Raw genomic sequence first — 24,908 nt, 5'->3', positions numbered from 1 at the left:
ACATTGGTGTTGCTTGAAATGGCAAAGACATGGGTTGTTGCAAAATGTTTTACTAGCTAACCCTGGATATTTGCCAAGCTGTCTAGTACAATTGAGTAGATACAAAATAATGTGATTTTGCCTCCAAGAACAAATGAATTTGTCATGCAGAATGAGACAGTTTGATTCTTTCTACTGTAAGACACTTAAAGCATTTTAAGTTGAGGCTCTCATTTTATCCTTGTAACTAAGACTATGCAAGAAGGTGATAGCTTAGCATGAAGTCCATTCGACTTCCAAAACATTCGGAAACCAAGGCGCGGCTTCCGATTGACTGCAGTAAGCTCCTGCAGCCAACTGGAAGCCGTGGAAGCCGCGTTGGACGTCCGGGTTCCAAAGAACGTTTGCAAACCGGAACACTCACTTCCAGGTTTGCGGCGTTCGGGAACCAAAACTTTCGACTCGCAAGGCGTTCGTCAACCAAGGTATGACTGTATCCTTTGGCAAACAAAGGTCTTGACCCCCTCACCAGTCCAGCACTGAATATTTGGGTTTGTAACTGCACCCCACAGGCCTCTTGGCTCCCAAAATTCAAAATTATTCAAAATGCTTTTGTCGAAGTAGCAAATTCAGTCCTAAAATAAGATCAACTCACATTTTGCACCTCCAGATTTTTATTTATGAAGTGTTGCCATAGGAAGCCAATATGTACATTTTAAATCAGTCCCAGGTAATGCACCAAATCCAAAGGCCAGCCGTAGCAAGTAGGGTTGTGCAGCTATATCTGGAAAAGAAAAATAATTTTCAGTTTGTCCCCTTACACATGTGGGTGCCTACTACATACATAGACCACACACAGACTTGCCCTTGTCCTATAATTCAGCAAATAAGCATGGGTTTTGTACCAGGTAGGTGTTTGGGGTTGGTTGGTTGGTTTGTTTATTTTGGAGAAAGGAGGAACTTTTAATCTTCTTCGTACTAGAATAATCAGCAGTCGACGGCTTGTGAAAGTTAAGTCAAACTTCTCATTCAGCAGGTGTGGCTACATCAAGCTGCTAAATTTGTCAAAAGGTTTCTGGATCCAGGTGGTGGGCCATTGTCTTGGACTGTTGTCTATGCCTGTGGCAGGATCAAGAACAGGATTGATAGGCAAAGTGTCTTCATCTCCTCACCAGCCCTGCGGGTCTGTGATTACGGGGTTCATTTTTATGGTTTCAGAGTCTGGGAGAAAGACTCTGGCCAAAATTCAGTGTAGAATTTGTTGTTGTTTAGTCATTTAGTTGTGTCCGACTCTTCGTGACCCCATGGACCAGAGCACGCCAGGCACTCCTGTCTTCCACTGCCTCCTGCAGTTTGGTCAAACTCAAGCTTTGAGAACACTGTCCAACCATCTTGTCCTCTGTCGTCCCCTTCTCCTTGTGCCCTCCATTTTCCCCAACATCAGGGTCTTTTCCAGGGAGTCTTCTCTTCTCATGAGGTGGCCAAAGTATTGGAGCCTCAGCTTCACGATCTGTCCTTCCAGTGAGCACTCAGGGCTGATTTCCTTAAGAATGGATAGGTTTTATCTTCTTGCAGTCCATGGGACTCTCAAGAGTCTCCTCCAGCACCATGTAGAATTAGACATGCTTAAATCTGCCACCAATGAAGTGCAGACAGGTTAAATCTATTTGTCATCAGCAGAACCTAACTGCATATGTATTGCAGCACCAATTGTGGCCTAAGTTACTGATCTTAAGACCGAAGGCATTATTTCGTCCTCCATACACAGCATCTTGTATACCATCTTGCTATAAGGCTGAGGCCTAAAGCTGAGTAGAATTTATGCTTTGCATGCAGAAGCGTTCCAGGTTTAATCAGAATTTCAAGGTAGGTCTACGAAAGGTAAGTTGGAGAACCCTGGATTGCCACAGGCAATCAGCAATACTGATAGATGCACAATTCTATATAAAAAAGTAATTTCTTCTGTATATTGTTTATTGAAATTCCCCAAACATACCTTATATATCTGCGTTTCAGACTACTTTATTTGTTCAGGAGTGATTAACCAAGACTGGTCCAGCCACTGCGTAACCGTGGATTTCAGAACGCTGATCTGAAGTATGGCAAGTATAGTCAAATGTTCCTGGAATTAATGGGTGCATATTTACCAGGAAGTTTGAAAAGAGCTGGTGACCCCCCCCCCCATTCTTTAACAACAACATTGCACTGAAATTATGGCATAAGTCAAGTAACCTTACAATATATTAAAAGTTCAGCATCTCCCGAGTTTTCAGTGGTGCACCTACCAAGCTTCCTTCCTTGTAAACATTGTCCTTCTGGAAGACCATTACCAGGCAGATGAAGGCAGGTGCTGACTTTTACAGTACAGTGGAAGTATACCTAGAAGCGGAAGAGAGAAATTAAAGGACCCTTTGTTCAGGCAGGCTTAGAAAATTGCAAGAATAAGTTCTACAGCTGAAAATGTTGTACCCAAGTGCTCTCATTCAACAAGCCTTATTTCTATGGAGAGGATCCCTTAATTGAACTTTTCTTTCTTTCTTTCTTTCTTTCTTTCTTTCTTTCTTTCTTTCTTTCTTTCTTTCTTTCTTTCTTTAAAAAAAGCTTTATGAAAAGATGCTAGCTTTGTTGTAGTGGGATTTTACATTTTTGTTTCAAATAGCAATATGCTAAGCGCCAGCATTTAAAAAGTTGCTTAAAAGTGACACACTTCTGATCAGTGCTTGGATGACAACAGTATAGAGCAGTCCTGCGTAACTGTGATGCATCAAAACTCATTTTGTGTGCGAGAAGGTACTCAATAAAAGCACCGATCAAGCCTAACCAACACAGCCCCCTCTTGCATTCCAAGGCAAGGAGGTAGGGAACCATTAAAACAATTGAGTTCTCTGCATTTGACCTGATGGATCACAACTTGTGCAGGCCAGGTCTATGCCATTCAGAACTTTTAAGAGAGAAAGACCTACACAGACCTCCCATCAATGTTCACTAGCAAAGAGGGATGATGTCAGATGTTTGTGCCAGTACTCTAGGGCTGCTTATTCTGTTTCCCCTGCATGACATCAATTGCACTGGCCCTTTGTGTGCCATTTCTGATTTTACTGAACTTCAGTAGGAGTTTGGCTTAAGCGGCTTTTGCCATATAGAATGGAATCCCAAAGAAACTAAAATTAAGTACTGCTCACTGGGTAACATTATCATGCACTTCCCACCCAATATATTTGAAAATGCGGGGTGGGACATTTGATTGGGAATGCACAGTACGTAATTAAGTGGTTAAGAGCGTAGACTCGTAATCTGGTGAACCGGGTTCTCTTCCCTGCTCCTCCACATGCAGCTGCTGGGCAACCTTGGGCCAGTCACACTTCTCTGAAGTCTCTCAGCCCCACTCACCTCACAGAGTGTTTGTTGTGGGGGAGGAAGGGAAAGGAGAATGTTAGCTGCTTTGAGACTCCTTCGGGTAGTGATAAAGCGGGACATCAAATCCAAACTCTTCCTCTTCTTCTTAATTAGTCATGCTCAAGTAAAACTGAACCGATTGCCTCAACTATGGAAGTTGCACAATGAATATTTTCTAGTCCTGTCTGTTTCACTTGGATTGTACCTTTCTCAGAGGAAGACTCTGCATCTGTATTCTCAGCCTTTTGAAGTGATTGGGATATTTCACTCTGCCACTTTTAGTAACTGGGCTGAAGCTCACAGATCCACTGTCTTTGCTCTCGCATCTGTTTGAGAGAGGAGACATAAGAGTTATTAGTCCACAAAGCTTGATCAATACGGTTATAGAACAGTTGTTTTGAGCCACTTGCCCATCTTCAATGATGCTCCATTGGGGAATGGCGCCAAACTCTTCAGACCCAGCCATCCAGCAGTTATCCAAGAACAGTTCAACACCAGGAGCTTCGTCTTTTAGTTCGACTTCAAGATAAACAGGTTCCCTTGAGTATTTGAGAGCTACCGAATGCTGCCCATAGGTTTCTGTGAAAGATTCATCTGCCAACAGCAAGAGCAATAAAGAGAAGGAGATCATTATTTTTAAAGCAATTGATATATTCAGTTTTAGTTCTAGTATAGCTCTCCTTCTCCCTTTAGGAAAATATTACCTTTGAAGATGCTTGAGGTGATATGTAGAACTTGCCTTGCTCTTCTAGGGCCTATAGGAGAAGAAAGTATTTAATAATTATTCTCTTACACATACACACACACACAATGAAGTAACATACTTCCAGGTTTTTGCATTTTACAAGATTGCTTACCTGCTACATTTGTCCTAGTCATCATTGTGCCATAGCCAGTAGGAAGAGTTCTAGAAGAGGAGGAGCCATAGATCACAGCACTTTGCATGAGTGTTTCTTTGATTGGGTAGTAGCACAAGATAGTCAGCCTGCAACAGAGGGACATTTCTTAGATACTAGAGTAGTGCTGGTTTCATCTTTTTTAAAAAAGTAACTCCTACCTGTATGCTGGATCTCTTGTGATAGTTGGTGGTCCCTGTGCTGGAAGAGTCTCTTTTTCAAATAATAATTCATTTTCATAAATAAGGTGATCACCTTCAAACTGTCGGGAAAAAATATTTCAGGTTCATCATGCTTGGAAAGAGCACACTTTCCCCCTTCTGTTCTCCACACCCTTTGCCCAAGGACTAACCCTTAGTGAAGTGCCACAAGTAGAAACATGAAACTGGAAGAAGACTTGTTCCTTTGTAAACTCCTTAGGCCTACAGGTGCTGTCCTTCAGCCTAGTTTTGCCCATGTCAATGGATGGCACAGTCTTCATGAGAGCAGAGACGGTTACTGTTCCGTTAGGGTAGCACACTAAGAAAAGCCCATGACAATAAACCAGGTCATAAGAATCATTGAATATTTACAGATAAATTGTAAACAGATAAAAACATTAGCAGGATTATTGTAATAACCTGCACTTTTATGAGAGTATATATTTACAGTACATAATTAAATAAACAAGTTAAATGAATTTGGATCTCCAGAAGATACTAAAAAATAAATTTAAGGAACTGCAAGAAAGTCAAATTTTGGAATGTGAAATGTATAAATTTGAAAAGTATAAATAAAAAACTTTTTTAAAAAAAGATCATAAGACATCTCCACATTGTTTTAGTGATAAACTGGACTGGAATATAGCTCACCTATGAATTGTGAAGAGTGAAAATTGCATCTAACAGAGAAGATATCCAAAATCTCCATAGTGCTTGTTTTCTTCAGAAGAAGATCAAACCTGGCTCGAATTCTCTCAAATGACACTTCCTTTAAACATGATAAGAAATGTATCTATAAGGATAACTTCATTTATATGTTCTAGCATTAGTTAAAAATTATGCATTTGAGCCATCATCTCATCAACCAAAATAAATTAAAAGCCCATCGTCAGTTAAAACCCATATGACTAACTGTGGTGTTTGCCTGTTCGTTTAGAAAATGTCTGTACGGGGGGGGGAGAGAAAGGGTTAAAATGTAGACCAATAGGAAAGTCGGAGGCGGAGCCTACTTGATTATAAATGGGCTGAGCTTGAGGTTTGAGTTAGTTGTTGGTGGTGGGTAGTTGGCTGGTTTTAGTGGGTTGGTTGGTTGGGAAAGGCAGTTGGAAAAGCAGTTGGCAGGCAGTTGGAAATAGAGAGACAGTTAGTGCAGTGGGTTCTTGTGTGAGGGGAGGTAGAAGAGATAGAGGCAGGATAAAATAAGACTAAAAAGGTAAAGAGTAACAACGTTTGGAATGCAGTTAAAGTTTGTTTGTGTCTGCAATAAACTACACTCTTCTTTGTTAACTTGAGGACCTGACTGAGGCTAAGTGATTTACCAGGGAGGACCTGATTGGTGGCAGCAGATTAGTGATGTATGGGTCAATAGTCCATGAGACGACCGGGGGCTCCGTACAAACGCCACACTAATCAGCTAGGATTGCTTTGAAAGGATAATCGCCCTAGCTTACACAGTCCTGTGAATACCCCTTTCTCCATACCTAGAACCTGTGCATGGCCCACCCCTGCTATCATCTGAGGCACCCTCCACCCTCTCTTGGCATCCATACTTCGACACATATCCTTGCAGAAGAAAAACCTATGGGGAACCTGTGCACCTTCAGGTGATTTTGGATTACAGCTTCCTATCATCTCTATTAACCCTGATAGAACTTGCAACATCTGGAGTTCTGCTGGCTCCCCATCCCTAGAAAATCACATTTAGTTATATCACTGCTTTTTCCATCAAGTGAGATAAGGAAGCTTTAGGCGCCAAGGCCTTCATGTTGTATACCTCATAAATAATCCCAACAGCAAAGAGAGGCACTTGCAATATTAGATGAGTATCATTTGTAGTAACAAAATACCCATCTGCGAGGGCAGTGGCTTGACTTAGTGGCTTACTGCCTATATATAGGCTCCAGTATTTGTATAGGCCTGCAATCGGAACAGCTAAATACATGTTCTCTTTGTCGCAGTACCCAATGCCTTCTGGTAGTTCTGTAAAGGAAACAAGAAAGTTGCTAAGTGAATGTTGTTGTTGTTTTTTGAAAAAAGCTATATGAAAATATAGCATCTCATGAGGCTTCTGACAGAAGTGGCTTAACATTGAATTGCCTAACAGGTAGGGACACCAGAAACTGCTTCTCTGTTGGGTAACTGTTCTCCATTTGGTTGCAAATATAAAGAGTATCAATATCAGGGATGGGTAACCTGGTGTCCTTCAGATGTTGTTGGGACTCCCAACTCCCAGCACAGCCAACATCTGGAAGGCCACAGATTTCCCACAGTTTATCCGCATACTTGGTCTTCCAACTGGTGGTACATAGTCAAATTTGGGGTTGTGCCCTAGATGGGTTACACTAAAAAAAAAAAAAAAGTGATTAAATAATGTATATAAAAATAAAAATGGAGGAGTCATAGAGTGAGAGAAAAGAAAAGAAAAATAGAAGTAGGTTCTTTGTTTCAAATTAGGATTGATGGTGGAACCCAGAGGCCTAAAGAAGACTGCTATCATACAGTTTGGGGTTACGTATTGCAAATATTTGCCTCTCCTTTGGATAACGAGACCTCTTTAGGACATGCTATGAGAGTTTTAAACTGTTAAAAAGCAAAGAAAGAAAATCTATCCAGACAGTTTACTGGCTCATCTACTCAGTTTCACACAGATTTCATTGCTCCCAGTGGTTTATATTTCTAGAGGATACAATAGGAATTGTCTAGCTATTGTGCATGCAACTTAAACAAGCCATTCAGGAGTTATAACTTTGTCAGTTTAGACAAAACAACTTACCAACATCTGCAATTATGCATTCTATGTCGGCAGGGTGGTGATACAACTTCAGCTGAGGTCCCACATTCAGAGTGTAGTTCACATGAAGGTGATACTTGGTTTCATTTTTGTTCACATACTTTAAACAAGTTTTATAAAACCCATGAAGAGAGAGAATTTGACTGCATTAGCTTAATCAGAACGGATTTTCAGGGCAATAGTCACATTATGCCAAAATCAATTTGGAAGGACGACAATAGAAAGATCTCTAGTGCTGCACAGATGTTTTTCTCCCCACCACCATATCCTAGGTATGAACTTCTCCCACATGTATCTTCATATTAGCTTTCAACACCACTTCCCAACAATATTTTACCATAAGATGCTAGAAAGCACAAGATCAAACTTATTGAGGCAAAAGTTTCCCAATACTCTCAATACTTGGAGTGGTCAGTGCAGGGAAACACATGCATATTTGCCAAGATCAAGTTAATTATATGCACATTAGTATGGTTAGAGTTAGTGTCTAATTCCGGGGTCAAGAAAATACATGCATAAGGAGACTCAGATAGCTTTTGTATCCAACCTACCAGTAGCTCAACCATTGTGTGTGTACAATGCTTGCCCCAGTGAGATATCATGCCTAGCTGCCTTACCTCTCTTAAGATGTTGGGATCGTCAAAAGGTACTACCAGTTGAAAGCCTATTGTTCCACTGGGGAAGTGAATGTCAGAGATCTTGTAACCCCTTTGCTGTGCTTCCTTACGGGATAGCTGTTCCTCTCCTATTTTAAGTGCTACCAGAATGACATCATGAAGGAAGACTCCCAAGGTTACATCAAAGAGTCGTGTTTCTGGAACAGTGTCTGTGTTAAGACAAAAGCATTTTGTCACTGGGAAGGCATGAATATTAGAACAGTGTTCTTCAGCCTAAGGCACCCAGGTGTTTGTTGGAGATCATGGGAATTTTAGTCCAAGAATATCCGAGGACTCAAAGTTTTAAGAACAGTGCATTAGAACACTATAAAAAAACTCCAGTAGCACCTTAGAGACCAAATAAGTTTGTTATTGGTATGAGCTTTCGTGTGCATGCACACTTCTTCAGATACATGCACATGAAAGCTCATACCAATAACCGTTTGTCTCTAAGGTGCTACTGGAAGGATTTTTAAAATTTTGTTTCGACTATGGCAGACCAACACAGCTACCTACCTGCAACTAGAATATTAGAACACAGTTTGTTTCATGTGGTCTCTCAGGAGAATTTACCACTAGTTTACTCTCATTTAAGAATGTGACTGGGGGCGTGGGGAGAGAGAATTCAAGTTTCTGTAAACTGATCCTCCCTCTATTGTGTGGGCAGGTAATCCCTCCCCTACCTGGCCTGGTCTCCTTGGCAACGCTTCCCCCAGGTGGGATTGGACAACTGACTGAGGTAGGTGGAGACCTCCAGGTATCCCACCTGAGGGAAGGCAAAGCCAAGCCTATGCTGTTGGAGCCGCTCCAGATCTAGGGGCTGCACGCGTCCACGCAAAGGGCGCCCCCCATTTTAAGCGGGGAGCGGTCATTCTGTAAACTGATCTACATGTTTTTTGTAACTAGATGATGGAAGTCAACTGGTATCCACAGGTAATAACTGGTAGGTTTAGTAAACTGACTCCCAAAATCTTTCCATGCAGAAGAAAGGGTCTTCTTTAAGGATCTATATTCTGCCCATGTGTTGTTGGATCTATTTTGCAAAGGAACCTACAAAATAAACTTGTTCAATAAGAAATTGGGATCTTAGTCTTCTCCCTCCAACAAGACCCTTTACTGCAGAATTGTTTTCTTCACCTTTGAGACAAAAAAGCTACAAGTCATGCATTTTGCATGCTTCCACATACCATCTTTGAGTTAATATTAGGACCCAGGACTAGGGGATTAGATCCCAAATGGTAAATTAAGATTTTATTTTTTTAAAAAAACCAGCAGAGGAACTAATGAAAGTACATTCATCTCTTAATAAAAAAACAAAAACAAAATACTTTATCAATAAGGTACAGCTTTGTACAACGACCCAGCAGCAATCCTATGTTTTACATATAACTGAAAAGTAGATGCATCTTATCCCCACTTACTATTGACTACTCTTGGTATTCTAGGCATGAAGGGTGTGGTGATTTGCTTAATCACAGTGTACTTGGTCAAGTGCCAATCTGTATCTGTCCAGGTATGCTCCAATAATAAGTCAATGCTATATACTGCCCCATAGACACCATTGGATACAGTGCTCTACAAGAGGGAAAAAAGTGTTAAGGAAAGTAGATTCATTTAGACCGGGCATGGCCAAACTTGACCCTCCAGATGTTTTGGGACTACAACTCCCATTATCCCTAGTTAACAGGACCAGTGGTCAGGAATGATGGGAACTGTAGTCCCAAATCATCTGGAGGGCTAAGTTAGGCCATGCCTGATTTAGACGAACAGCAGTGAAAACCACCTGTACAGTTAAGTAGTTATATGCCCCTGAACTCAAAACATACAGGGTTTGTATCTTCCCACATTCTGTTCTGCAGTGCTTAAATGCATCTATCATTGTCCCGAATAACAGAAGTTTAACACTTTATATTTATTGACTTCAAAGCTTGCCCCATCCAGAGGGTTCTGGATAGATTGACAGTACATGATACTGTCAAAAGCTATTCTGAATAGAAATACCGTATATCACACTGCTTTCTGAAGGCAGGCTCAGAAAACTCTAAAGGAAGGGCACTCCAGAGTTAAAAAGCAGCCATCAAGAATGTCTTTGCACACCTTTATAAAAATCTGATTTGGTGCATAGATATATTTAAGAGGACTCATGTCACCCTTATTTGATTTCTCAGGTATGATGATTTCAACCATCTAAGGCTTCATAACACTTCAGTGGCAATATGAAGTCAACACGAACACACTAATCTTTCTGTCGCAAGGTTTTAGTGACCTCATTCCTTCAGAGACCCAAAAGGCAGGTCACAGTGTTGTACATGAGCAGAAGTTTCATGGGGCGAGTTTATACAGTTTTCTAGTTTGTAAACCCATATCATGAGGCCTCAGAGTTCACCTACATATGCAGAACAAGTCAGGAGACAGGCCTACCCTATGCCAGCTGGGTTGATTGCAATATCTATATGCAAAGGAAATAAGTAGTTGGGTTTTGCTTTGCTGCAGTGCTGATCTAACAGCTGACTGAATTAATGGAAACTTCCTTTGCATTTTTTTTGGTATACCAACTTGAGTCTGCTTCCATATTGTTTGATTTTATAAAAATCACATTTACCTTTAACCTGCCCCCAGATGCTCCAATTGGGATAGTAGTTACAATGTGTGTGATGTTACGATCCAGCGTATAACCGAAATGTTCAGGATTCTCTATTCTTTGCCCATCGACTGCCATTGATATATTATGGGATGTAAAGGCGGGTTCTTGAAGGACCAATCGGGGGACCATACTTGGCACAGTCCATACTATGGCAACATCCGTAAAGCTGGTACCATCTGCCGATTAGTAAGACTCAGATCAGTGCTTGACAAAAAACAGGCAAGATCACCAGGAGGTAACATTTTAATGTTTGTGAATCACCTTGCAACACCACCCATGCACATACTGGCCAAATCTTATTTTAAAACCTAGTACTAATACATGCATTATTATTATTATTATTATTTATGAACACAGTAGGCATACAACTCAAGTTGCTGTAGGTCCTGGCTTGTATTAACATTCATGTAACAGTTTCCCAGAAAACTGGCTTCCTGCCAGGTAGATACATACACAGTAACATGAGGAATGTAATAGATTTACTAGAATACCAAGAAGAAAGCTCAGACAAAAAGGCTGTTTTAATATCAAGAGATGCGGAAAAGGCATTTGACCAGGTGTCATGGGACTTCATGAAAAGGGTCATAAAGGAAACAGTTTCCCAGAAAGGATCAGGTCACATTGGATTGTAGGAATGAACTATGCTTTTTTAGGGAAAGGGAAGGGAGGTACTCACCAACTGGGCATGACACTGTGGTGTCAATCAACAGAAGCAGCCATCTTTGTCTGTACATGGAAGTGGAGCTGATTGTGCTCATAGTGACCCCATTAGCCTATTGAAAAAAACATTTGGTAAAGTTTTATTAGTCCAGCTGAAATATGAGACCTATCTGAGCAATGCCATCTTCTTCCTAGTAGGATTAACTCACCACTGAATGTTCTGTTTCATTTGTGGAGTAGGGAGACCTGAGGAACACTCTTGACAGCGTATTATTGAAACTGTAGCCAAGCTTGTCAGCGTCACTCACCAATGTTTTCTTTCTCCCCGAAGGAGAATAGAATATCAGCTGCCATATCTGATACAGAACTTTTCGTGCCTAAAAAGGGGGGGGGGGGAGTGTATTAGGCTGATAAGCATTTTCAAGCGGCTTAAGCTTCAGAACAAAAATGAGCAATTTTTCAATTTCATTACAAGCTTTTAAAAAATGTTATGCAAGGTCTAGACTTCAGTACAAATCTTCAACCAGCCATAAAATCCACCGGCATTCATGAACTAGATATATTCCAGAGGAATACCCAACTATTTCTATATTAGTAAAGTGTGATGGGTACTTTTTTGTCAGTGGGTTTGAAGTGCTGTAGATTTTTGTAAGCTAGGAACATAAAAGGGGGGCTGCTATCTATCTATGGCTGCAGATCCACCATGCAGAATGGAGATATTCCTCTCAGTGGGCACTTTGAGGTTTTGGAGAAACTATGCCTTGACCAGAATTGATGTGATTTGTCGTAGCAGACAAAATGCTAGATGTTGCCCAGTGAGACTTGGGTTTGAATACCTGCTACCTCACTAGGTGACTTTGAACCAGTAATTCTGTCTCAGTCTAACTTACCTTACGGTTGTGAGGATGAAGTTTTAACAAGTTCCTTTGGTGGACCAGAAATAATGACTGCACTTGGCTCTGCATTCCATTATACAGTGGTACCTCGGGTTAAGTACTTAATTTGTTCCGAAGGTCCGTTCTTAAGCTGAAACTATTCTTAACCTGAAGCACCACTTTAGCTAATAGGGCCTCCTGCTGCCGCTGCGTCGCTGGAGCATGATTTCTGTTCTCATCCTGAAGCAAAGTTCTTAAGCCGAGGTACTATTTCTGGGTTAGCGGAGTCTGTAACCTGAAGCGTATGTAACCTGAAGTGTAACCCATGGTACTACTGTATATACTTAGGATGGAGAGCTTATTCCAAACCATTTCTTTCAGAGGGAGAAAGGGGCAGAGAGATTTCAACTGATATTTCATTGGATTTAAATTTAAGTTTTTCTGTTTTTGAATTGCCATAAGTCAACTCTAGAGTGTTTCTTACCATGAAAGGTAGGTAATAAAACTTACAAAAACCAGCATATCATATACTTTCCCCCTTACCTCAGGCAATGCAGACATCCATTCTGCAGTCTCATAATCCGAAATCACAGGCACATCGGTCTTCACTGATACCTTGAAACGAGATTATACTTATTTATAGAATGTGCAACAGGTTATGAGGTCCAGATTTGTTCAGTTCCCTCCTAGCAGTTTCCTTATTTTAGAGAACTTAAGTTTCCAATGTTTTTATTTGTTGTGCAAAGGAGGAAGGCTGCTCACATCCTGTACGTGGCAGGATCATTGGTAGCACAATTCATTCTTTTTATATATATGTATAATTTTTTAATTAGATTTTACAATTTAATATTCAACACATTTATCATATAAGAGAAAAGAAAAGAAAATTCCCCCTACCCTGTGACTTTCCTCAACTTCCCTTTCTGCTTCTTTAAATATTTGCTACTTCTGCTTAATTTTTGTCTTATTTTGATAATCTTTTAGCTAAATGCTCTTATATTCTTATCATTTTTATACCAACTCATTCTTATGAAGCATATTGAACCATTTCTTACCTCCATGTAATTCTCTTCACACAGAATTTCCCTTGGAGCCCATGTGGGGTAGGAGCAGCGCATAGGGTATTGGTAGTTTGTAGCTGCCCTCAGGTCTTGGAATAATGACACTCTGATGTTTAAAGTAAGAGAGAAGTTTTCATCCATCTGCAATCATTTGGGATATTGGTTTGGGAAGAAAACACTGAATTTAGTGACAGAGATGCATCCCCCCCACACCAAAGTGCTTAATAAAGCCAGGGTGGTGATCTATACAAGTTTGCTGCATTTACTATCAGTTGTGCCATTGTAGTATACATCTTCAAGGAGGAGATAATATCTGAGGAGAACACTGAGCTTCTATAGATTTTGTCACTGAGCATTACCTGGAGCAGATTCTGCTGCTGCTGCTGTTCTATTGCAAAACCCAACCCAGAGCTTTTCACAGAGAATCTGACATAGCTGGTTCCTTAAAATAACTTAATTTAATGCTAGCCAGAGTTGTTTTCTCATTGGTTCCGCATCTATGGCCTTTCATTAGGATATTTTTAAAATGTCTGATGTTGCAAAACCCAGTCAGATGGGCAGGGTATGTATGTATGTATGTATGTATGTATGTATGTATGTATAAATAAATAATAGTCCCAGCTTCCCCATCACACATTTCTCTTGACAGTCAAAACACAAATGTGTGTGGGTTAGCATGCTTGGGCAGCAGAACACCTATAACAAATAGTTCCTTGTTACAAAATACTGAAGTATGGAGTGTTCCTATTCAGTAGTCAAGCACATCATTGATGGCTCTTTTCCTGGATACTCCATTTCATATCTCTCTTCACACTTCTCCCTATATGTTTGCTGAGCTCACTTAGTCCTCATGGTTTGGGGGTGCCCCTCTTTAGGTTTATTTTGCCTGATTTTTTTTTCTTTTCATTTTCAGCTGATTTTCCTCACCTGTTTGAATGGCTCCATTTTGACAACATTGGGCCCAGCACTAAATTGTATGAAAAGAAGAATGATTTATTCTGCTTTTCTGCACATGCAACTTCAAAATTACCAGCTGGATTTATGTATAGGAAGTGTGGAGGACTGGTATCCACAAAGATGGCAATCATGTTTTCACTCAGTGCTAGTTGCTTCCCTGGATATCCAGGAAGAGAAAGACTCTTGCCCATCTCATGACATTTGTCATTGTGTGATCCAAAACTGGGTGGCCTCCGGATAAAAAACATTTGAGCAACTGCATGGAGATGATAAAGCGTGGCTGTTATCCTGCACATTCCACGGTAGTTTTCTGTAACCTTTCTTGCCTCAATAAACTAAAACATTTTATCATTATTTTTTGCATGGGGGAGCAGATTTGTTTTGCAAGAGCACCATTGCTAATTTATTGCAAGGTATCCACTTTCTTTGCAATGGGATATGATGTTGCACTCCTGTGTCAGCATCTCCTCAAATGTGTGAGAGATCTTTGCAAAGTGTGGAAGCCTGGAAGTGCACCTGGTGTTTTTTAGCATAATACGTACACAGAGGGCAGGCAAAAAGGAGGAAAAAAGCACAGGTGGTGTACTCATTACTTAGTGACTGCAATGTTTGGGGGGATAGGGACACAGGTGGTGCTGTGGGTTAAACCACAGAGCCTAGGACTTGCCGATCAGAAGGTCGGCGGTTCGAATCCCCACGATGGGGTGAGTTGCCGTTGCTCGGTCCCTGCTCCTGCCAACCTAGCAGTTCAAAAGCACGTCAAAGTGCAAGTAGATAAATAGGTACCGCTCCGGCAGGAAGGTAAACAGCGTTTCCGTGTGCTGCTCTGGTTTGCCAGAAGCGGCTTGTTTCCTGCTTGGCAGGGGGTTGGACTTGATGGCCCTTGTGGTCTCTTCCAACTCTATGATTCTATGCTGGCCACATGACCCGGAAGCTGTATGCAAGATGAGCGCCACAACCCCAGAGTTGGCCACGACTGGACCTAATGGTCAGGGGTCCCTTTACCTTTAGAGTGTTCTGTAACTAGTGCAGCAAAAAATAAATTTAAGCAGGCTTTCTGAAGTCAGGAAGGGACATAGGAATGCATTGAAGAAAGTCAGATGAACAAATGAGTAACAAGAAGAACACTCTACAGGCAAATCAGGATGAATGCACTGCTGAATTATGTCTAAGCTTACATGCAAACTTTGTTCAAATAAATCAAGATAAATGCTCAGTGTTCATCCAGAAGGTCCCCAGTTGGGTAAGGGGAAATCCAGCATCTCTGGAAAATCAAATCCAGCCTCTGCTTTCCTTTCTCTACCATCCATCCTCCTTTGAGCTAGGGATCCTAGCGTTGCAAGACTCAAAAGCAGCCACCTCAATGTAAAACCAAAGGTTAGACTGAATGAGGGGAGCTTTCAAAGTCAGGAGTCCCTGCCACAATCCTCAGAAGTTTCACAGATCAAATGTTTTGTTTCATTCTGGTAGGGTGCACCGAACAGTAATACTGCACATTAACCTTTCCTGCACTGCTGATATTGAGAGTATAGAATCAGAGCATTAGTTGGCCTCACCTCATTTATAACATGACAGCCAAGAAAAGAAGCCCGGAATATTGTATTACCCCACACATCATTTGACAGGACATAGCCACAGCGAGCTTCTAGCTCCTCGTCAAGCAGAACCGAGACACCAGAGGGATCTAGAGACACACACAACAGAGTGTTAGCTGCTAGTTTATTCTGGTCAAACAAGCCATCACAATTAAGAATGTGAGCCAGTGTGGTGTAGTGGTTAAGAGCGGTAGTCATGTAATCTGGGTAACCGGGTTCGCGTCTCCGCTCCTCCACATGCAGCTGCTGGGTGACCTTGGGCCAGTCACACTTCTTTGAAGTCTCTCAGCCCCACTCACCTCACAGAGTGTTTGTTGTGGGGGAGGAAGGGAAAGGAGATTGTTAGCCGCTTTGAGACTCCTGAAGGGGAGTGAAAGGCGGGATATCAAATCCAAACTCTTCTTCTTAAGAATGTACTACCATCTTTAGAGATTTTCAGTGGAGTTTGGAGCCAACTGTTTATCCCAGCAACATAGTTAATTGCTAAAAATAGCCTTCAAATGCAGTGTTCATGGTGCATGTCCTCTGGTGTGTGTGTGTGTGTGTGTGTGTGTGTGTGTGTGTGTGTGTTTTTAAAAAGAAGGTATTGGTTTAAGACAGATTATAATTTCAATTTAGCATACTTTTGTCATTGCAATTGAATAAGCAGTTTTTGGAAATGGGATTATGAATCCATCCCTCTCGCTTTCAAGGAAAACTATCTGATGAAGATGGACACTAACAAACTTGGTTAACAGACAGACACACCCTTCCTTTAAACACTTTCTCAAGTGTTATTTTAATGCAACTGAAGGGCTTGTAGTTTTCAGTTCAGTCTTCCTACCCACAGTAGGAACAGTTTTTCGCAATCAAGGTCACCCAGGAACCCAATTTGGCCATTAAACATTTCCCCTTCAGAAACTTATTACTTCATGGCTTCCCCCAGTAATTTATTAGATCTCTGTCTGCAAGAAACTCAAGGAATACATGGAAACATAGATGGTAAATGAACTTTTCAGGTTAGAGCTACTGAATTCTCACTGAGAAAAACCTACGTCCTCTTGTAAACAGCTTAATTGGGTCACACTTGCTTCCAAGTAAGCCCCATTGATAGAATCTAGGGTTTCCCCAAGCTTGAGCTCCCAGCTGTTTTTGGACTACAAATCCCATCATCCTTGACCACTGGTCCTGCTATCTAGGGATGATGGGAGTTGTAGTCCAAAAAAACAAGTTTGGGAAACCCTGATATAATTGAATGATACTCCCAAAGGAACATGTACACATAGGAGTAAGGCTGCAAGCATGAAGTGATACCCTCTTTATCTTTCCCCATGGATTACAGCTCACCAATTATTTCTACTGTGAAGAATTTGTCCTGAAGAAAGGACTTATCCAGCTTCACCCAAAACATACTGGAGGAACAGGTGCTTTCTATAAAACCTAAAAGGGATTAAAGGTTTTACAGTTACAATAATAATACAGTAATCACACAACGCGAAGATACACAATTTTTAGAGTTCCCCTAGAGGGCAGGAAGCAATTGAGTCTTTTATCCAACCTGGAGGAGCAAATGCTGGTCCATTCCTCCCTACTCCAGACTGGAACCAGAGAAACAGCAGTAATATTCTATAAACAAGAGAGAGAGGAATTAACCATGTAAATAGATCAGACAAAACTGAGTAAGTGTGAGAGGAGGACCCCTCTCTCAAAGCACTTTACCTGCAAAGCAGTTTTTCTGCCTTCTTCATGTTTCCAAAGGAGTGTAGTCCAAATAGTCGAAGTTCATCCAGTTCTTTTTATAGGATAGCTCCTCACTGACACAACACAGACCACAAACGAAACAGACATATTCTAAATGGTGGAATCCAATTGGGTCCCCTTTATAAAGAAAGACTGTCCCACAATTTCACTAAATTAGGGGCAGGTGCTCCAGCAGCAATTGATAATCACCAGAAGGGATGATGTCGATCTGTATGCAATCCCATGGGAGCCTTCTGGAGCAAAACCCGGGACCTAAAATCAATTGAACTCAATGAGATTTACTTTTGAGTAAATCTATTCAAGATCTGGGATGATTATTGAGGATGCCTCACCCCTGTGATTCTGATAGCTGTCCCCAACACTTTCCCTTCCTTGCCACAGAAAAAGCCACCTGCTAAGTCCCCATTGTTAAAGGTACAGGACAAAATATTTTGGGTTAGTGCAGTGGTGGCTAAACTCAGCCCTCCAGATGTTTTGGGACTACAATTCCCATCATCCCTGACCACTGGTCCTGTTAGCTAGGGATGATGGGAGTTGTAGTCCCAAAACACCTGGAGGGCCGAGTTTGGCCGCCACTGGGCTAGTGTGTGGCTGGTTTCCGATGATCAGCAGTTTAAAAGCTAATCATTCTTCAGAGAAGTGGTCAGCTGCAGCCTCCAGCCATGTCGCTTAGCCTAACTTTGCCATTCCCCTGTGCTATCACATTTCTGATTTGTTAATAGGATTTGCTTCCCAATAAACACACGAAGCTGCAAACTGCAATCCTAACCAGCCTGACTGCTTCATATTTACTCTGAAGTAAGTCCAACTGATTTCAACTGAACTTGTTGCCACCTGTCCTGCATAATACAGGATTGTCCCGTGTAATGTAATGTCCTGTACTATTGATACAGTTTTGTCTTGTATTTCAGGTCTTCTCTCTCTTCCATGTTAGAGATCCGCTCCAAATGCATGTGTTCAAAAGGGTGTTTGAAAGGTCATGTATTTAAGCCAAGCACGGACAGATTAACAAATTCGTGTCTCTCTGTGTGTCAGTTTCCAGAGGAGCCATCCCGTTAGGCTGCAATAAAATGTAATGGATTTCTTTGAAGACAATTTAGCACTAGATTTATTTATTTCTTAAAACAGCCCCTGCAACCTCCCCACTCGGTCCTGTATTTTGCCAGAACAAAGGTGGCAACCCTACTCCCAGGTAAACATGCATAGGATTGCAGTTTTATTTGGAAGCAAACGAAATTGAATGAACCTTAATTCTGCATTCTTAAGTTCCCACTGCAATGTTGCATTACTAAGCATACCTGCCAGGAGTAGCGGCTACTCCTGTTGAAGCCGGAAACTTTCCTTCTCAGTACGCATGTTTTGATCTGGGATATTTACGGGTACCTTTTTGCCACCTGGATCTTCCTTGTGCAAGTTTATTTCCCTCTGAACTTGCTGTATTATTTCAAATGCTAACGTGTTGCAATGAGGTGCTTCAGGACCTTTGCCCTAATGTAGAATTACGCTATTTATAGGCCTGTGTTTGCAGAGAGGAAAAGGTACAGATAAATGAAGCTATATAATTAGGTATTTTTTTTAAAAAAATACGACAACACCAAAACCACTGGGTGTTTTTTTTTTTTTAATCTTTCATGTTTGTGATCACTTTTCTAAACAATAGAACTTTGTGTGTTTTTCCCTGTATGGAAATTTAAAACATCTGGGTTTCTTTTTTTTTTTTTGCAATATGAAATAGTAGTTATTTCATTCTTTTCTTTTCTTTTCTTTTCTTTTCTTTTCTTTTCTTTTCTGTAGAAAATCTGGCCTGCTCTAACTAAATACCAGTCCTGTGTCCATAATGAGTTACTATTAATATGTGGGAAAGGCAATTGTCCAAAGCCAGTGTAATGTCAAATAACTGGCAGAAGTATGCATTTTATTGCCTAAAAGTGACAAATAAAAACGTCAGGATTACAAAAACAATATTTGTTGGATGAGTAATGGTCCGTATAGATGTTCCCTACAGTCATTTGAACCAGCTAGAATAACCTTGTGGTTAAAGTTAAACACCAAGGCTAAGATCTTCTACAAAACTTTGGTTATTTGAATCCTGGAGGTTGTGTGAATACAAAGTAAGTACTGTATGGCTGTGTGATCACATGTTGGCTCAGGAGTTGAAACTGCTCATTTTTATGAGTTTCATGAATGCTCGTGGGAAAACCTCTTAGGCAATGGGTTCAAATCCGAGCTGTGGGGACGGCCTGTGCCGCAAATGTATCATTGTACATTCACACTTGCAGTGCAATTCTATCAGGGTCTGCTCAGATTTAAGTCCTGGCATCTTCTGTGGGGCTTACTCCCAGGTAAGTGTGAGGAGGAGCACAGCTGTAGAGTGAGCAAAGGCAAAGGCAGTCAGGGATCCCTTGTCTTTAATAATTGAGGGAATTTCAACAGGTGGAGTTTGTCAGAGACCATGGGTGAAAGACGGCTATTGTGCTCATGTCTGTTTGTGGTGTTCTCATTGGCTTCTGGTTAGCTCCTGTGAGGGGGGGGGGAAATGGTGGACTAGATATGTCTTCGGGCCTCAGTGAAATTCCCTTTCCCATATGATAACAATTAAAAGTACAGAAGCCCTCTTTTGCCTCTACTCAGCCTATGTGTGAGAAAGCGCTTGAGGAATGCTACACTTTTTACTGTCTACCTTCCAAGCTGCTGTAAAGTGAGAGTAACACAACACTGACACCCTATCATTTCCCACCGTTTCCCACAAAGGCAGCTCATTCACCCTCGGACTGCATTGCGGTTCATCTCCACGGGATGTCTCCCTTCTCCACATTTGAGGCAAGCAATTTTCTCTCGCACGTGCACCTTCTTGTCATAACTGGAGACAAGTGAGTCTCGGTTTAAATAAACCTGAACTTGGAAGAATGCAAGTCAGGGTTATCTTTCGAACGGAGGTAAGTTTTTAAAGCAACATGGGGGTGAAACTCGCCTTAATTCATGGAATGTTCAGGCTTAAGGTTAGGATAATAATGTACCAGAGACAGACATTCTGACCTGTTTAAGAGCGACTCTTGGGAAACATTCGGCAGGTCAGGGTGAGCGGGTTATTTTTCTTGGCCTTTCTTTATTGCTGAGCTATCTTTTCTTTCTTTTTTTTCTTTTGGGGTGAGGTGAGACCTGAATACATGCAGCTTAAACTTTGAAAAACTTTGCGCTGAAACTTTGAAAAAAAGTGAAAATGAAACAAAAAAGTGTTGCGATACAGTGGTACCTCGGGTTAAGTACTTAATTCGTTCTCGAGGTTCGTTCTTAACCTGAAACTGTTCTTAACCTGAAGCACCACTTTAGCTAATGTACATTCATTCAAGTCACAAAGCTTGTTCCTGTGCTTTGTGCTCCTTCAAACTGGAAATAAGTCCCGCTGCATTTCTGGGGGCTTACTCTCCAAGTAAGTGTGTGCAGGATTGTTGCTTTAATGCAGTACATTTTCTGTTGGCAATTACTGGTGTCCTATGCATGAAGGAGGCTGTGAATTTGTATGCAGTTGAAATTTGTGTACGGTTTTGGTTTTAGCCGAGGGTGAGGTGTTTGAGAGAAACAGTGTGAGAGGGAGTGAATATAAAGCTGTTGCCATTGCACACCCACCCACTATTCCAGTACATTGTTATTGCAGAGAAAAGCACACATATTTACATTATGCCAAAAATATCCACAGCAGTTTAAATGATTTAAAAAATGCATAATATCCACAACAGTAAAGTCCACTAACACAATGCAACACAAGCACATTAAGGCAGGCAGTTAGAATGATCACCTGTACAGTCTAATAGTGTGTTATTTCACAATTCTTAATTAATTGGCTCCCAGTACGTTTCAAAGTGTTGGTGCTGACCTTTAAAGCCCTAAATGGCCTTAGCCCAGTAGACCTGAAGGAGTGCCTCCACCCACATCATTCAGCCCGGACACTGAGGTCCAGCTCCGAGGGCCTTCTGGCAGTTCCCTCACTGCAGGAAGTGAGGTTACAGGGAACCAGACAGAGGACCTTCTCGGTAGTGGCACCCGCCCTGTGGAATGCCCTCCCATCAGATGTCAAGGAAATAAACAACTATCTGATTCTTAGAAGACATCTGAAGGCAACCCTGTATTGGGAAGCTTTTTAAGGTTTTAACTTGTTTTTAATATTCTGTTGGAAGCCGCCCAGAGTGGCTGGGGAAACCCAGCCATTTGGGGGGGGGTATAAATAATAAATTATTATTATTATAATAATTATAATAATTATTAATGTTAGCTGCACCCACAATGTATGCTGCCGCAGCATGGGTCACTTTCTCATTAGGTGCCAATCAGCAAAATGAATTAAAGCCCTGTTATAAAGCGTATGCTCTCCTTTTTTTGAAACAATGCCTTTTCAAATATGAATACAGTGGTACCTCGGGTTAAGAACTTAATTCGTTCTGGAGGTCCGTTCTTAACCTGAAACTGTTCTTAACCTGAGGTACCACTTTAGCTAATGGGGCCTCCCGCTGCCGCCACACCACTGCAGCCGCACGATTTCTGTTCTCATCCTGAAGCAAAGTTCTTAATCTGAGGTACTATTTCTGGGTTAGCGGAGTCTGTAACCTGAAGTGTCTGTAACCCGAGGTACCACTGTAGTTCATCCATGTTCTCATTTGATTCATAGGGGAATAGTTCTACGAGTGCTTCTGGTCAGTTCAAGAAATCTCAAGTTTGTTCAGCTTTGCTTCCTCCCCCTCAAAAAAGTGTTATGCAATTAATCAAGGGAATATCCCACACTGCTGGCAGGTACTTCATTCTCAGCATGGAAGTGTGGCAATGAAAGTGGAGAAAATGGGAAGAAGAGTCAGCATGTAAACATGCATGCTGTCAATCATACATACTTAGTTGCTGAGTTCACACTGCATGGAGCTCATTGGTTATCTTTCACTGCCACCTAATATTTTCCAGTGGGGATCTGATGACCATATCTGACCACACTTCCATACCCTTCAACATTTCTTTATACCCATCCATTGAGGTGCCAACTTGAATAAAATATTGTGGGGGACCAGGTAAGTCCCGCCCTGGATAATCGATCCCATGATGCAGTGCACACACATCATGGGAATGGGAATGTCCATCAACTTGGGGGGCAGCCCCCTCAAATATTTCATTCTGGGGGCTAAAGCCCCACAGCCCCTAGGAGTTTGCTCCTATGCCACCCAACTGACTGGGTTGCCCCAGCAACTCTGAGTGGCTTCCAACATATATAAAAACATAATAAAACTATACAGGGCTGCCTTCAGATGTCTTCTAAAGGTTGTATAGTTACTTATCTCCTTAGCTCCCCCGCCACTTAATGGATCCAAATGGTTTCCAGAGAGTGGTAGGGGATGCTTTATCCCATGTTGATGGCCTTTCAGCTGATTCCCTGGTGGCCCGCTGGAATGCGGAGTTAACCAGGGCTATCGACTGTCTGGCTCCGAAGCGCCCTCTCCGATTGCATGGAGCCCGGACAGCCCCGTGGTTTTCTTCGGAGCTGAGGGCGATGAAACAATCGCTGAGACGGCTAGAGCGTCGGTGGCAGAAAACTCACTCCGAATCTGACCGGACACAGGTTAGAGCTCAACGTCGAGCCTACCAAGTGGCGATAGCGACGGCGAAGAAGACTTTCTTCACCGCCTCTATTGCATCTGCAGAAAATAGTAGCAGGAGTAGCAGGAGACTCTTTCAGGTGGTCCGCAATTTAACGGCCTTCTAAAGACCCCAAGATCTCCTGCAACGATTTTGCAAAGTTTTTTGCAGATAAAATCACTCATATTCGGAAGGAGCTAGACACCACCGTGGGAGCAGGGCTGGGGCGGGAGAGTGCTGGAGCTCTGTCTGGTCAAGTTGCATGGAATCAATTTCAATCCGAGGATGTGGACAGGCTGCTTGGACGCATGAAACCAACCACCTGTCTCCTTGATCCTTGCCCATCCTGGCTAATAAAAGCAAGCCGGGAAGGGCTGGGCGATGGGCCCTGCGGGGTGGTGAATGCTTCCCTCTGTGAGGGAACATTCCCAGATCCGCTGAAAGAGGCGGTCATTAAATTGCTTCTTAAAAAACCATCTTTAGACCCGGCCAGTATGGCCAACTATCGCCCAGTCTCAAATCTTCCATTCTTGGGCAAGGTGATTGAGCGTGTGGTTGCTGAACAACTTCAGGCACGCCTGGAGAATGCGGACCATTTGGATCCCTTCCAATCGGGGTTCAGGCCTCATCATGGGACTGAAACTGCCTTGGTCGCACTGGTTGATGATCTCCGGCGAGCTAGGGACAAAGGTGAGAGTTGTTTCCTAGTTCTGCTGGATCTCTCAGCGGCCTTTGATACAATCGACCATAACATCCTTCTGGACCGTCTAGAGGGGTTGGGAGCTGGGGGCACTGTTATACAGTGGTTTCGCTCCTTCCTCCTGGGCCGTGTTCAGAAAGTGGTGGTGGGGGATGAGTGTTCAGACCCTTGGGCCCTCACTTGTGGGGTGCCTCAGGGTTCCGTCCTCTCCCCCATGCTTTTTAACATCTATATGAAGCCGCTGGGAGAGATCATCAGGGGGTTTGGACTGGGTGTCCATGAATATGCAGATGATACCCAGCTCTACCTCTCTTTCAAATCAGAACCAGTGAAGGCGGTGAAGGTCCTGTGTGAGTGCCTGGAGGCGGTTGGAGGATGGATGGCGGCTAATGGATTGAAGTTGAATCCTGACAAGACAGAAGTACTGTTTTTGGGGGACAGGGGGCGGGCTGGTGTGGAGGACTCCCTGGTCCTGAATGGGGTAACTGTGCCCCTGAAGGACCAGGTGCGTAGCCTGGGAGTCATTTTGGACTCACAGCTGTCCATGGAGGCGCAGGTCAATTCTGTATCCAGGGCAGCTGTCTACCAACTCCACCTGGTACGCAGGCTGAGACCCTACCTGCCCGCAGACTGTCTCGCCAGAGTGGTGCATGCTCTAGTTATCTCCCGCTTGGACTACTGCAATGCGCTCTACGTGGGGCTACCTTTGAAGGTGACTCGGAAACTACAGCTAATCCAGAATGCGGCAGCTAGACTGGTGACTGGGGGCGGCCGCCGAGACCACATAACACCGGTCTTGAAAGACCTACATTGGCTCCCAGTACGTTTCCGAGCACAATTCAAAGTGCTGGTGTTGACCTTTAAAGCCCTAAACAGCCTCGGCCCAGTATACCTGAAGGAGCGTCTCCACCCCCATCACTCTGCCCGGACGCTGAGGTCCAGCGCCGAGGGCCTTCTGGCGGTTCCCTCATTGCGAGAAGCAAAGCTACAGGGAACCAGGCAGAGGGCCTTTTCGGTAGTGGCGCCCGCCCTGTGGAACGCCCTCCCATCAGATGTCAAAACGATAAACAACTACCTGACATTCAGAAGACATCTTAAGACCTGACATTCAGAAGACATCAGGGAAGTTTTTAATGTATGATATT

General features: G+C 42.5%; 1 protein-coding gene and 1 long non-coding RNA gene across 5 annotated transcripts; one reads left to right on the top strand and one right to left on the bottom strand.

The window, feature by feature from the left end:
* Positions 1–635: 635 nt before the first annotated feature.
* On the bottom strand, positions 636–17,452 carry LOC308584355 (uncharacterized protein). The gene is made up of 23 exons (XM_081189070.1): positions 17,409–17,452; positions 17,248–17,315; positions 17,037–17,129; positions 15,672–15,799; positions 13,153–13,299; positions 12,641–12,712; positions 11,432–11,599; positions 11,239–11,335; positions 10,521–10,738; positions 9,340–9,493; positions 7,880–8,088; positions 7,245–7,362; positions 6,246–6,451; positions 5,123–5,240; positions 4,624–4,790; positions 4,433–4,533; positions 4,233–4,360; positions 4,080–4,130; positions 3,786–3,969; positions 3,581–3,701; positions 2,265–2,358; positions 1,976–2,101; positions 636–763 (listed from the first exon to the last, which is right to left on the bottom strand). The coding sequence occupies exons 1-22, from the start codon at positions 17,435–17,437 to the stop codon at positions 2,010–2,012; spliced, it is 2,763 nt and encodes a 920-aa protein (XP_081045196.1). The 5' UTR covers positions 17,438–17,452; the 3' UTR covers positions 636–763; positions 1,976–2,009.
* On the top strand, positions 5,489–14,564 carry LOC308584487. 4 transcript variants are annotated; one of them, XR_014006827.1, is made up of 5 exons: positions 5,489–5,684; positions 6,430–6,575; positions 8,825–8,861; positions 13,177–13,224; positions 14,072–14,564. It is a non-coding gene; the product is annotated as an uncharacterized lncRNA (long non-coding RNA). The 4 variants fall into 4 exon arrangements; XR_014006828.1 differs by having other exon boundaries at positions 13,177–13,276; XR_014006826.1 differs by lacking the exon at positions 8,825–8,861 and having other exon boundaries at positions 13,177–13,276.
* Positions 17,453–24,908: the final 7,456 nt, after the last annotated feature.

This window comes from Podarcis bocagei (assembly GCF_964188305.1).
Source record: "Podarcis bocagei genome assembly, chromosome: 3".
Classification (NCBI taxonomy): Eukaryota; Metazoa; Chordata; class Lepidosauria; order Squamata; family Lacertidae; genus Podarcis; species Podarcis bocagei.
The sequence above is the reverse complement of the archived record's forward strand: the minus strand, read 5'-3'. Positions and strand labels throughout refer to the sequence as shown.